Raw genomic sequence first — 14209 nt, 5'->3', positions numbered from 1 at the left:
ACGGGCTTGCGCTTGTAACTCAAACTGATAATGGTCCTGGAACAAATAGAGTCGGTGTAGTCCTGACTCATGTCCAAGGACTCGTATCAACGGCCTAAAATACCCGAGATCTTATGTTACGTGGAGAGGCTGTACAAGTTAAACTAGTGGGCGAGCTCGCCCGAGCTCACCCGAGCTCACTCAAGCCTCGCCAGGGTCTGTGGGGGGTTCCCCAGAGATCTACTCCGGATGCGGATAAGCATCTGCCAGATAAGACTCTATCTCTACCCCAGAGATAATAACGCCCCTTGTAGCCAATAGCCGATAAGAAATTACAGATAGGAACAGTCAATCTTGTGAAGTATAAGATACTTCTAATAACTCTGCTTCTAGTATTCGGATCCCCGCAGGCTGCAAAAGACCAACTCCTAAGTTTCTAGTTCTACCATCAACTCTTCTTCCGCCAAGTTCAGTAACCGCCAACACTGCGAGGATGGGCTTTGGGCGAAAACATGTCTCCAGGCTGGTGCCTGCGGACCATAGGGTTTTAATGCCCCTGCTGCTCGCTGTCACTATTGTCAATTCGGCAGTAAGTCAGCCGAGCTACTATATAATCTCTTGCTAATGACTGTCAAGACCCTCGGATATGATTCGTCTGTCATGAATGGGTTGTTGATCTTGCCCTCTTACTCAGAGTACTTCCATCTCAACACCGCCACCGAGGGTCTCAACAATGCTGCCATGTGGATAGGAGGCATCTTTGGTGCTTTTCTCATGCAGCCTGTCCCAGACTACCTTGGTCGTCGACGTGCCATCTACGTCGCCTCAGCCGTCAGTGTTGTCGGCATTATCCTGCAAGCTGCCTCCCAGAATGTTCCCATGTTTGTCATTGCGAGGTTTATCGTCGGTGTCGGCTCTGCAATTAGCAATGGAGCTGCACCTACGCTACTCGGTGAGCTGCTTCCGCCTCACCGACGTGCGCGCGTTCTGGGACTCTTCTTTTCCTGCTACTACGTTGGCAGCCTTGCTTCGGCCATTGTTAATTACGGCAGTCAGAACATCCAGAGCACTTGGGCATGGCGGTTGCCTTCTCTACTTCAGTTCGTCCCCAGCGCGCTGGCTGTCCTCATTGTTCCGTTTGTGCCGGAGTCTCCTCGCTGGCTGATTGCACACGACCGGAACCAGGAGGCCCTGGAAGTTTTGATCATCATGCAAGGCAAGAACAATGTGGACTTGCAGAAAGCAGAGGAGCAGCTACGCGAGGTCAGAACCACTATTGTCCGTGAGGCGGCGGAGTATCCTCGCAATCCATGGAGAGAGATTGTTGCAACCAAGGCGAACAGGCGGAGACTTGCGATTCTTTGCAGCTTCGGTCCTATGATTAACATGTTTGGCAATTTCATCATCTCGTGAGTAAGGAGTTTTAGTGCGACGTGCCTTGGTCGCTGACCATTATGTCCAGCTTCTACCTGACAAAGATACTCAGCCAAGCTGGCATCACAAATCCGGTCACCCAAACACAAGTACAGGTCATCATTAACTGCTGGTCTTTTGCTGTAGCCATTTTTGGCAGTTTCATGCTCGACGTCCTTGGTCGCAGAATCCAGACGTTTATCGGTGTCGGCGGTATGACAGCAACGCTGCTGTTGATCGGCGGTCTTATCAAACGTGAGTCCTTTCATTTAGTCGGTCAAATATGGCCCTGACAGCCGTCCATAGGGTATGGCGAGAGCACCAATACCTCGGGAATTTATGGCACCATTGCTGTCATTTTTGTCTTTCAGGGCTTCTACGCCTTCTCCATCACGCCCATGACAAGCCTGTACCCAACAGAGGTGTCGCCCTTCAAGCTCCGTGCGACAGGCATTGCAATCTTCCGCATGCTCGATTCTGGATTCGGGTAAGTTGTGACTATTTAAGAACTCTCAAATTCCTGACATAAGCTGACGAATGCCTCAAGCCTTCTCGCCTCCTTCGCCATGGCCTATGCTATGGCTGATCTGGGCTGGAAGTTTTATTTCATCAACGCATCCTGGAACTTTGCGTTCCTCATTATTGCTTACTTTACCTTTGTTGAGACCAAGGGACTGGAGCTCGAAGAGATCAACACGAGGTTTGAAGGCTCTGCGATACTGAATGGTGTCATTGAGGATGCCGCCTCGCAAAAGACTGATACTGGGATTCGCAAAAACGAAAGTATTACAGATAAAGCGTAAGAGGTGTATTATTTAGAGATAGGTGTTAGTCGTCACATGAGGGGGATAGTTACCTAACCCTAGATACGTAGTTAGTAGTTAATTAAACGCGCTAATATGCTAGTATTAGCCGAGGTATAGGAAATAAAGGTCGAGAGATAAGCCTTAAGTCTCAGAAAGCTAGGAAGACAGAATTTCAATACTGGATTAAACAAGATATCTATTATACAAGAAAAGGAGAGCGGTCTCGGTGGTTCTCTAACTTTTCTCAGGGCAACAAAAACAGAATTCAAGGCAAAGCGAGATGCAAACGTAGGGCGCAGCACAATACAGCGATGGTTATCTAATATTGTCCCAAGCGAAAGGCCTGGGCTTTGCCAGTGTGTTGGTGTAATGGCCATCATGGAATTGACAAATAGCAGCTAGGCCGGACGTGCAATGCGCGCGCATGTATCCCGGTTTCATTGTACGTTTTGAGATAAAGAAGATCATGGGATATGAAAGAAGTCTCAGACACGGATGCTTGTAATTTGGCTCAAACCCTGGGGGCGGGGGTCCCGAGCATAATCGGTCTTCCATCCCCAGGGGTGGGTGCCCTGTTGATAAAAGCAACACCACAGATGCACATATGCCCCTAGAAATGGTGAATCTGGTGTTGCACGTACTCATGTGGTATACCTGGCCTTGGCCACGTTTCTGCAAACAATTTAAGGCCGTTATTACAAGGTAGGCTCAGCCTTTTGTTCTTGTATCACCCTCATTTCGACCTGTCAGTGCTCAAGCGTATTTTCTACAAACTCAGTTATTCGAGAATAGAACAGTCTCTGGACTTTGCTTTACCTCTCGTTCTCTCTATATCTCTATGTCTTTCTTCTTTTCTCTTCCTCTTTTATTTATTCTCACTGAAGTCACCATTATTCCAGTCCTTCTCCACTCATCCAAAAAACAACCCCATATACGTCCAGTTGTCCCGGGCCATGATGGCTATTTTCTGCCCAGCCTTGGTCACTTAACCCCAATTCTTTTTGATCAGAACCACACAGAGTCCTAACCTCGATACGACGAGGCGTCTGGCTCGACAAGCCACAGCCATGACCTAAATTGATGACAAGAATCGAGCGCTCACAACCGAGTCAAAATCGACCAAGAATCGCCCAAAACTAAAGAACGAGGCAACTTGTTGACCCACATTGATATGCCTACTACGTTCCTTGATGTTGTCCCACTCGCTTTGATCACCCACCCTCCCAAGAGACTTAGTGTGCTCCAGAGCATGGCTGCTAGTCAAGACGACGACGACGATGACAACATCTACGACGATGATATCGATTTCAAACCCCTCCTGCAATGCGAGCACCAGTTGCAGATATAGAACAGCGAAGTCGCGAACAAACGAGTGTCTGTGGGCAGATGGCTACAGCCCGCCACGAGAAACCCAAGAAGGTTGATGCAAGCCTTGAGGTTCTCATGCAGATCTTTCTAGTACATTGTTCATGCCCTTCTCACCTTTTCTGGGAGATCTTGGGTTCGTAAGATGTCTGGAGGTTGGCGTTTGTTCTTTTTGCCCATTTTGTCCATATATTGGTGTTGGAATGAGTATCGGGATGCCCGACCATGAATTCCTCTGCCGAGTATCATACACCGCGAGCACGCATCGCTGCAAGCGTCATTCCCCCCAAGCCAAAGAAGTAGTTTTCAGCATTAGTCTGGCATTTTCGAGCTATGGAATCCACCCAGAATAGCACGGCAATTGCCGAGACAATTACGCTCAACAGAAAACTTGCACGACTGCAGGCCATAGAACAGTGCTACAGGGGGGAATATTGGGCTCTCAGATACCTCTGTGGATTCATATCCACCATCTCAATCAAAGATAGTTTCATTGTCATTCAATCCGTCGTCCTTATGCTTTTTATTGTACTAAAGCAATTTTCAGAAGAAGCTTTTGTTCAGAAACGCTAATTGCGAAGCCGTCCGTTATATCCTTAAAAGACATGTCACAGATTCTTTGAGCCCCGTTTCATGACGACTTGATCTTATACATCATGAATTGCTCTCATGTTCGAAGGATGTGAAAATCGGCGAATCGCCCCAGGTAAGTCTACTTTTGAAGCATTGCATTTTACTCAAAGCAATCTCTAACAGTCGAAAAGACAATGAATGATGGGACTGGTCATGTATGCGGCTTGCTGCAAGAGGTTCAACCCACAACGAGAACCCCTGCGTGAACGGAGCCCGAGATGATTGCCTTGCCAACTCCAAAACAAGTGGATTTCCCCATCCACATCTGATAGATCCGCAACATTTCACCAGCATATAGTGGTGTGACGTGACACCCCTCCATCTCAAACGCACTACCAAGCTAAGAGTGAGGAATCACATCAACTTGACGGCTGGGATAACGACACCTATATCCCTGCTGTCAAGTCTGCGGTTAGTCCCCTTCATATAAATGATACTACTATAGCTGCAGCTAAAGTAAGCAGCAGCGGAGCGAGTCTTCATTTTATTGTTCAGGCTGTACAATAAAGTGTGACTAAGAGATTTACTAGCCGTTCAAGCATTCATAATAGCATAAGCCGGTTATGCCGTCTCATCGTTGTTGCCTCATGTATCAAAAGCCGGATTGCCGTCTACGTCGCTATTCAAGTAGAGAGATGCGCAGTGTAGAATCAGTTATTTTGTGGTGGGCTCTGCCGATGGCATGATAACTACTTGCTCGGACGCTACTAGAGACTGGGTGGATGGGTGTAACTGGGATGGCTTTCTGGATTAAATACTCACTTGTGCCTCGAGTTCGCCATGTTCACCCGCTGAGGACATGACCTTTTGTTTACATATATAAGAGCAACTATATACAGGCGGGCAGTGATACCTAGTAAGTAAATAGCTAATTGCGGCTCTCTTTCTCGCCCTTCCTTAGCCTAACTTGTGAAAGCTTACTGCCATACCACTAACGAAGATTCAATAACAGCCGAGTGTGCAGTCTCACGTATTGTTATGCTATTTTAATGGCCAAAATCAGCGGCCTCATTGGTCAAATGGAGTATAGGGTAGGTAACTGTAAGCCAGAGATCGCATGCACTTGGTCATGGGAAGCAGAGCGACAGAATGAGAAGTACGTCCTTCACCTTTCGGACGCGCGTAAGATAAAAATCATCGAACCAGGACTGTTTCAAACTTTGGCAGCGAATTCATTGATTTTGTTTTCCCTTTGCATGTTGGGCGCGTTCGTCGAGATAAGCAACCAGAGCGCGCTGCCTTCCTTATTTAGTTAGTGCCGGAGACGCAACAACAATAGACCGGGGTTCCCGCCCTGGGTTTCTCGGCCAACCAACCATTACGAACCAACAATATTGACAACCCTCGCCTCCGTGACCCTAGAGGATGACTCGTTCTCGATAAACAGACTAGTTAAAGGACGCCGACCGTTACCGATCTATCACCCAATATGGGACTATCACCATCACCAGCAGCGGGACTGAGAGTTCAAGTCCCCTTGAGAAGTTACTGATGGGTGCCCGTCCAGGCAGGAACTCCTGCCCAGAACACCTCTGTATTACTAACAAGGGGCGCCCAATAGTCGGTATGTCAAGCGACTTACCCTTGGAAGGCAACAGGCCTCTGTGCTCACCCGAAATGTCCATGGACGCAGCGGTGAATTCCTGGGAATCAGATGATGGGGTCGGTAAGGCTGCTCTCTTTGGGATTTGTGTAGTAAGTCTCCGAAGAGATTATAGTGAGGTAAACCTTTTGTGGCCGTTTAAAGCCATAAAAGGGGTCGCCTCGAAGGTGATTCTGCCCGGCGTGATACCCGGTTCCCTGGGTTCGTTATTAGTAGGACCACGGTCACCCGAGCGTTGCTGGACATTGAAAGTTGAAGGGATCTTAGGATTAGATTCAGGTACCCATTAAAGGCGTTGACAAAGTTGCTGATTCAGGCGTGTGTGTTGAATAAAGATGCAGGCTCGCTGCGCATGAGGACGAGAATATAGTCACTGTTGCTACTGAACTCGAATAGAACTTTTGACCCCCGTCCCAATTATTCCCCTCTAAGTACCCGGGCTTATCACGAAGGACCGGCGTTAATGAGCCAGGCTATCTTCCAGCGCCTCTAAGATCGATCAAATTCGGCCGCGGACGCGGGAGACTGGAGGAGCTGACATAAATAAGTCTGGGAATATTGCAAAATATGGAATTAAAATGAGCTTAGTCGCACTAGCCTCGGAAGGTGTCTTGGATAGAAACAGTTGTAATATGATGGGCTCATCGACGAGTGTATCTAAGCTGACTGTCGAGGTGCTGTTAGTGTAGAAGCCCAGCTGGAGACCATCATCCAATGCCACAAGAGTTTAGGTCAAAGGAGGGTTTCTGCAAACTCTCTATATCAAAGAAGGGAAGAATGGATTTCGTTGTCATCCGAGAAGCCAGAGTGTTGTGTGTCGGAGTCTCCCGCTTCCAAATTCAACCGTCCCCTACTCAACCTAATGTTGACTAGTGATGGAGGAGCTCAATTTAAGGCCACTGCTGCAATTGCAAGGGCTCGAGTGGAAGGCGTTACTACCAGTCGAACTGCGACATACCCGATTGTTCCCTTGAGCTTGACTCTAGATAGCCGCGAGCGAGGCAGAGACCACAGCCATTTCCTTAGCTTCTGTATCTACCACTACCTTTAAGTCTTCATGTAATGTATAGACGCCAGAAATCTCGTTACAGAGTTTGCCGGCAGCTTGCTAGTCCTGCTTCTGCCATTCTGTGGCGAGTCCACTTCTAATCCACGTTCTCAAGTGCAACTTTGCCCACACCTGGATACTTCATTCCGAGTTCCCCAACAGCTCAGGCACTTCTGTTCATCGGCATCTTCGGTCGAGGATCGTACGAGGGCACAAAAGCGGGAGAGGCCTTGCCTGCTGCCTTGAATCACGGTTTACCATTCATGGGTCTCGGTAATATGTTCGGACTAGCAGAAACGCAAGCTGTCAGGCATGTATGCTGTGGTCCATGGTAGGGTTAGGTCTCACTGGAGCGTGCCTGCTAAGTATCATGTCAGTGCTGTAATGCTGTTCTGTGACCCGCCTGTCTTTCCTTATGGAACTCGGCGATCTGAGCACCAGTTGGTCGTGTTTCTGAACTCTCAGCTCATCGAAGATTCAAAGTAAAGCCTCCATTCATTATCCAGGATAATCAAGTAGATTGGCGGAGTCTTTCAAACTGTTCCGTCCAGAGCCCTAGTCGTTTCCGCAAAGGCAGTCCCAGTCCTGCGAACTCTTGGCCATACCGTATCGAATTACACAACACCTAACCTGACAGCTGGTACTCAATCTGAATCTTGGATTCCTCTAACAAACTGCGTGTGTCTTTCCCATCTTTCCTTGAAGAGAATGGGTCTCGTCCTGTTCCCTGTTAGTGGTTTCTGACTTGACGCAGATCCAACAGTCACGTCCATGGAGGGAGACTGACCTTGTATTCGGGATGAGCACCATCACTCTTGCCCAGAGCTGTCAGGTGCTTATTGATATATGCTTCAAATCTCTTGGAGCTCTCCTTATCCATGTCTTCGAGAAGCCGACAACAAAGGGCAATGTCACTTATCAGCGAGTCACACCGGGCCCGTGTAAAGTCCTCCCTCACAACAATCCTCAACATCTTGACCCCAGACTTGGGAGCCATAGTGTACGCTGGAACCACCCATCCCCGAGATCGAAGATGATGAGCAAGAGCAAATTCATCGTAATGCCTGCCCTGCTCGTCACTGCCGTCGTCCTCGGGTGTCCGGAAGCGGAAGGCAACAAGTGGCAGGCCTGCCCCGTTGCGCTCTGACATAATGATGAAGCCCTGCTTCTCGATGGCGTCGGCGAGGTAGTCGGAATTACGGGTGAGATTGCTCATGATACTATGGTAACCATGCCTACCGAGGCGGATGAGTTGGTAATACTGGCCGATGACCTGGCATGCGCTTTTGGAGAAGTTGAGGGTGAAGGACGACTGATTGGCACCAAGATAGTTGATATTAAAGACCAGTTCTTGGGGAAGATACTCGGGAGCCCGCCAGATAACCCATCCGACGCCTGGGTAAACAAGGCCATACTATTGAACAGGTTAACAGAAATAACAGGCATGGATGGAATAAATGATAGTACCTTGTGACCAGACACGTTGATGGACACAACCTTTTCACATCGGAAATCCCATTCTAGCTCGGGTACGATAAACGGAGCAACGAAGCCGCCGCTTGCGGCATCAACATGAATAGGCACGTCGACTTTGCGGTCGATAAGAAGGTCATTCAGCGCCTTGACGTCTTCGTACTGGCCGGTGTAAGTCGTGCCAAGGATGGCACAAATACCGATGGTATTCTCATCGCAAAGGTCGACAGCTTGTTCGGGATCAATAACGTAGCGATCAGGGTCGCAATAGATGAACCTTTCTTCGACCTCGAAATAACGCATCGCCTTCTCCCAGACGACCTGCACGGCCGACGACATGATCATGTTGGGTTTGTCGACCGATTTCCCGTCAGCCAGGCGACGCGCCTTCCAGCGCTTCTTCATAGCGAGCACGGCGAGCATGATGGCTTCAGACGAGCCGACAGTAGAGGTGCCCACAGAAACGCCAGCCGGGGCATGGAAGAGGTTTCCGATGATGCTGACGCAACGGTTTTGGATATCAGCGGATTGGGGATATTCTTCATAGTCGATGAAGTTTTTGGAAAAGGATTCCGTCATTAGCTTCTCGACTTCATCTTCCTGTGATGATACCATGCTGGTTAATGTGTCTGATGGGATGGGCAGATATGGAGATGGACTGAGTTACCATGTAAGTGGTGACAAAGGACGCCAAGCTTTGAACCAGTCAGCGAAATTGCAACAGGCATACCAAGCAAATAACTACATACTTGAGGGCCGGGTTATTATCCAGGCTGAGTTCATCCTTGATCAGGCGATACGCAATGTCGCGCGGCATCTCACTGTTGGGTAACTGATGGCGCGGCAGCTCCATGCACGCGAACCGCGAGCCATAGTCGCTTGTCGTGAAGGTATCCTCCTCGTCGGCGGAGAGCTCGACACGAGGCGCCTTGCCTGGCTGAGTTTTGTGGGAGTGAACAGTGGAGAGATGAGACATGTTTACTGTTGACGGCCGCTGGTGCCTGTCTGGGGAGTGAGTGGTTGCTGGTCAAGAGGTGCACTTGATGATATAGATGGGCTCGGAAACTTCGGTGGATCTTGCCGGTGATAACCCATGACGTACAAATGCGTCAAGGCGTAATTCCGTCACCGTTACGTCGTGATGGCTGATTTGGGTTTGCGGTAGTGATGCTGTACGTCGGCAGGTCGGCAAGTACAGTACAGTAACAAGTGGCTATGTCAGGGCTGAAGCTGCAAAAAGTGCATCAGAGGCTTGGATAGCTTTAAAAATATTTCCCGGTACCTAGAGGCAAGCTGATCCATGGCTGGACCTCCCAGTCAGACCAGTCAACGTCAGCTGGGGAAAATAACTCGATTGATGGGAAACAGAGTTGACGCCGAGGTCCAAGTTTGACTCTAGTAGCCGCTGGAGAAGTGCGCTTCACTCAATGACTAATCTTTTACAGCACACCAGATAGATATCAATGGTTAGCACTGTGCAGCGGTCTTCGCCGATAAATGGGGCACGAAACTGGGCAGTGACATCATTCACACGTAGTGTGCTATGATAACCTGTTTCAAGAACATATAAGATACCTTTTGGAAGGAAATGCTTCGCGCAGTAGGCGAACATAGCCGCAATAAAGTCGTGTTCATAGAAAGATTTAAATGGCGCCAAGCACAGTTGTCGCTCCGTAAACATGGCATTCCCATAAGGCAGGGGTTAAAAACATTTAGTAGTTACCTAGGAATATCATTCATATGTTTCCTGATCCTAATCAAGCGGGTAAAAGTGCCGTTCAGTTATCAAGGAGCAACAAGTTATGTGCTGCAATGATTTAGGGGTCGGTAGGTCAAGCTTTTTAACACATGAGGGAAGCTGCGGCATACCGCTTGCCACAGACGGCTAGTATTACTAAAAGAGTGGAATAGAAAGAGCCATTAGTTATACTGGCATCGTTTCTTACAATACTTCGCCTTGCGGACTGCCAAGACGAGTGCCAGCCACGATAAGTCTAACAATATTTGCTAGCTATAAGAGGGGGTTAGAAACCTTTACCGAGATGATTCTAGTTAAGGAAGTAAGTGCCATGTCAAAGGGATTCTATTTTGCGGCCCTTCACAGCATTGGGTTTAAATGCTGTCAGATGTTAACTACTGTCTTCTTTGATATTGTCCCTAATACCTTCTAATAGAGACGTCACTAACATCAACAACCACAGCTGCCCTTCACAGCGGTTGATTGCCAGGTTGGCTTTCCTGCAGGAGAATCGGGTGTCTTTTGCAAAAGGGGCTTCGAGACGGATGACAGCACCATGGCGTGTTGGGTCGAACTTGGTTCTGCCCCGTGTGCCACCTTCAGCCATGGCGTCAACTACTGTAGCTATCCATGCAAAGACGACTGGGATACATGCTCTGGCAGTGATGGGTCTGGTGGAGACTTCACCCCAGTCAAGTGGGTTTATCAGCAATTCTTTTGCGATGTATTCCCGGCATCAAGCTAGAGTTTACGAGCACCTACTGCAATTGTCGGTAAAAGATGCAAGACGTAGCCTGAGCAACTCTAGGGCCCTTGCGCAGACTGGAAGCTCACATGTCTACATTTCTCAAAAACCATGATGGCCGTTTTCCCGTCGAATTAGCTTGTACAGATAACTAGCTTTGACCAGAAGGAATCACTTACATGTTCGAGATAATTGGGTACGAATTTCGGCTGTTGATCCATATTCATAGTCTTACACACATGTGGCCCATCTGCTAGTAGAGCGAAGCCGAGGTCTTTCTTTAGTAATTCATAGCAATCATCATATTCAGCAGGTTTCCAACACAATGGCTCAGACTCGCAAGAGATGATGTGAGGAGTAAAATCTACGACGATGTGTGGGGTTGCTATTTCACTCCTACAATGTCAAGTGATTTGGTTCTAGTTATCCCCCTTCTCATCTACATCCGCCTTGCCTTGCTGCCCGACATGCTCTACTGTAGCCTCTACCTTCTCAGTCATCAGCTCCTTGACACCCTTAAGGCAAGCAACAGCAACAAGAGCCAAGACAGCAAATGGGATAACGCTTGACCAAGCCAATCGATACGCATGCGCATATTGCCATCTGCTCTCCGATATGGCAGCATTCCATACCGCACTGTTGGCGCCCTCGACGTCACTGGACCCGATTTCGCCTGTGGCCAGGGCCTGCAGCAAGGCTGGCACACTCTTTTCCGGCAACCCTGCAGTCACAGCCGCCTTGCCTACGGCAGGAGCGTAATGTGAGTTTAGTCGTCCGTTTATGATTGCATCAAGAACAGCAGATCCAAATGCTCCGCCAATTGCGCGAATGGAAAAGGCAAGTCCGGTGGCCGTGGACAAGTATGCGTGCGGAGCGGTGAATTGAACGCAAGCGACCAGCAGCGTTAAAGGTCCTGACTGTCCGATGCCCATGAGGACATTGAGAACGTGCTGGATGGTGTTCCATGATGGTCGGATGGCAGCGTAGCAACTTGATCTATTGGGGTGTTGTTAGAGCAGTCAGGGGGGAGTGTGGATATGGACCTGATACTTACACAGCGATGAAGAAAGTAAAGGACATAATGAGAGGAGACTTGAGATCCTTAAACTTGGTGGCATAGAGCATGATGGGAATCGAAAGACCGAGATTCACCAGCGTGAAGCCGAGGATCCTGACCGAAATTTGCCATGGGTCTGTCTCGAAGCCCAAGTGAAGGATGATCTGTGGTACTATAGAGTTGACAGCCGAGTAAAAGACCCAGCCCTCCACTCCAAAAGCGAAAACAGAGAGGGCAAAGTTTGCGTTTTGTTGGAAGAAGATATGGGCCACAAGGCCGTCTGATCTTCCCTTCCATTCTGGAGAGACAGACAGCAACGTCAACATCAACCCAAGACGGTAGAGTCTTCAGGTAGGTACATACCGTATAAACCAAAGAGGACAAACAAGGCTAGACCAGCAACGAGTGGGCCAATTACGTGGGCATCGGACCACGGATAAGTCCCTCCTGCCCAGTTCAGGGCTAGCAGCATGAGCGATACACTGCCGATGTAGAGGGCGGACCCAATAGGGTCACACGCCCACAGGCACTCCTTGATAGACATCCGAGGATATTCAGTTCGCTTGGGTGGCCAGTAAAAGATGAACAGTGCCAACGAGGTGGCCCCGTGAAATGCAGCCTGCATCCAAAAGATGTACCTCCATCCAGATGCGTTGGCATTTGTGACAGCCCCGGCTCCCAAAGAGCCGATGCTACAGATGATATCATTAGGATTGAAAAAATCATGACTTGTGGCAGAGAAAGACTCACACGCTGCCAACAGCGCCGCCGATAAAAGCCAGTCCATTTGCAATTGGTCGATACTTGAGAGGGAGGATTTCCGAAGGGATGGCCTGAACGATGGAAATCGTGGATAGCGTCGTTCCAATCAGGATACCGCCTCCAATGAGCACGCTCATAGAAGTTGCCTTGGCCGACATGACAGCTCCGGCAAAGGCGATGAGAGGCGGAACTGAGGCGAGATACTTGCGGTCAAGGACATCGGAAAGGCGCCCGACAATAGGTGAAAGTACGCTTTGCATCAACAAAGGACCCTGCATCAGCCGTTAGAGGGCAACCCCAGAGAGAATCAATCAGAGGAGGTGGTACTTGGATAATCCATCCGGCGACAGCCCCGTCACCCAGGTCACGGACGATGAATGCGATGACTGATCCAGCTGCAACCACGACAAACACCTGGGCCATGATGCTGGGCATTTCGTTGTTAAAACCAACAAAGGATTAGAGGGAGCGAGGCCAGAAAGACTCACGCAAAGCAGGTACAAAAGACCACAACCTTTTTTATTGTTAGCTCAATACCCATTGGACGACGCGTGGCTGGAATCATTGCTTACCCATGATCTCCAGCCGAGCTTGATATGGTAGGCATCCTCAACAGCAGCCTCCTGAATCGGGGTGACGTCGAGTTCCTTTTGATGCGGCTGCGAGGGCGGTGCCTCGTCAATGTTGACAGAGGGCTTGTCGTCAGCGGAGTTCATTTTTTCGCGTTTATATTGATCCACTGCCATGGCAGGTCAGTGCCAAGGCAGCACGCCGCTGAGTCGCATTTCCTTTATACCTTTTCAGTCGGCCATCGAGGCTTGTCAGGGGCTTTGACATACCCGAGGCAACAGGAAATTACCCCTCGCGCTATTGCATCTCGCTTGGCGTGACCAGGGACAGATGCGAGCTCGGGTTGGCTGACGTCGTTGAATGGCTTCTGGCCCTTGCCGCTTTGAGTCTGGGGAAACCTCAGCTGGGGATCGGCAGTTGTACCAGGTAGATAGTGCGGGGAACCTTCTCTTGCAGCGCTATTGGTTGCTCTAGTTCACATGGCACTTTCAATGCGTGGCCCACCAACGCTTCTGGTGCTTCGACGTGGGGGTGGTGTTGTCTTTCATCGACCGCCCCTGGCTAATGAGAGTGAGAGATGCACTGACATGGGGACCTGGACAGAGGATGTGCTCGTATTGCTGGGTCGTGGGATAAATGTCCTCGCTGAGATGCCACCCTCGAGCAGAGCAATAATATGTCAACTTCCCCCACGAGATTTATTTTGAGACAAGGGATGCTATCCTCTGATTTTTGCAGCTAATGGAACCAGCGAGGTGTCGTACAAGGGTCGTTGAACTACACGTTCTTCTGGCTCAGGTAATCCATCAAGGGCCGGGCTTCAGCTACAATAAAGAACACATTGTCAACACATCATAGCATCGTATCCCAATGCTAACAGCGGTTGAACTATACAATTCATCACGCCTATTTTATCTGTTTGGGAACTTCTATTACCTTGTATCCCTCCAGATCTCGCATTTACGACTCGGACTGCTGAGAAGAAGAGGACTGCTTGTAACATGGCTCGCCAGGACT

General features: G+C 49.2%; 3 protein-coding genes across 3 annotated transcripts; 1 reads left to right on the top strand and 2 right to left on the bottom strand.

Annotated features, from left to right (window-relative positions):
• Positions 1 to 603: 603 nt before the first annotated feature.
• Positions 604 to 2195, top strand: MRS44_017411 (uncharacterized protein; the record flags this gene model as incomplete). Its single annotated transcript, XM_065617800.1, has 4 exons — positions 604 to 1388; positions 1442 to 1647; positions 1699 to 1879; positions 1940 to 2195. The coding sequence occupies 4 exons, from the start codon at positions 604 to 606 to the stop codon at positions 2193 to 2195; spliced, it is 1428 nt and encodes a 475-aa protein (XP_065473872.1).
• Positions 2196 to 7472: 5277 nt separating this feature from the next.
• On the bottom strand, positions 7473 to 9296 carry MRS44_017410 (uncharacterized protein; the record flags this gene model as incomplete). Its single annotated transcript, XM_065617799.1, has 5 exons — positions 7473 to 7574; positions 7635 to 8261; positions 8315 to 8920; positions 8988 to 9015; positions 9070 to 9296. The coding sequence occupies 5 exons, from the start codon at positions 9294 to 9296 to the stop codon at positions 7473 to 7475; spliced, it is 1590 nt and encodes a 529-aa protein (XP_065473871.1).
• A 1926-nt stretch (positions 9297 to 11222) lies between these two features.
• MRS44_017409 (uncharacterized protein) lies at positions 11223 to 13338 on the bottom strand (the record flags this gene model as incomplete). Its single annotated transcript, XM_046279753.2, has 7 exons — positions 11223 to 11799; positions 11858 to 12158; positions 12224 to 12552; positions 12611 to 12894; positions 12950 to 13049; positions 13111 to 13136; positions 13195 to 13338. 7 exons carry the CDS (start codon positions 13336 to 13338, stop codon positions 11223 to 11225), a joined length of 1761 nt encoding a protein of 586 aa, XP_046124913.2.
• Between the last annotated feature and the right edge of the window lie 871 nt (positions 13339 to 14209).

Source organism: Fusarium solani (genome assembly GCF_023522795.1).
Source record: "Fusarium solani strain SB1 chromosome Unknown bctg00000013, whole genome shotgun sequence".
Taxonomy (NCBI): domain Eukaryota; kingdom Fungi; phylum Ascomycota; class Sordariomycetes; order Hypocreales; family Nectriaceae; genus Fusarium; species Fusarium solani.
Note: the sequence above shows the minus strand (reverse complement) of the source record. Positions and strands in the feature narration are given on the sequence as shown.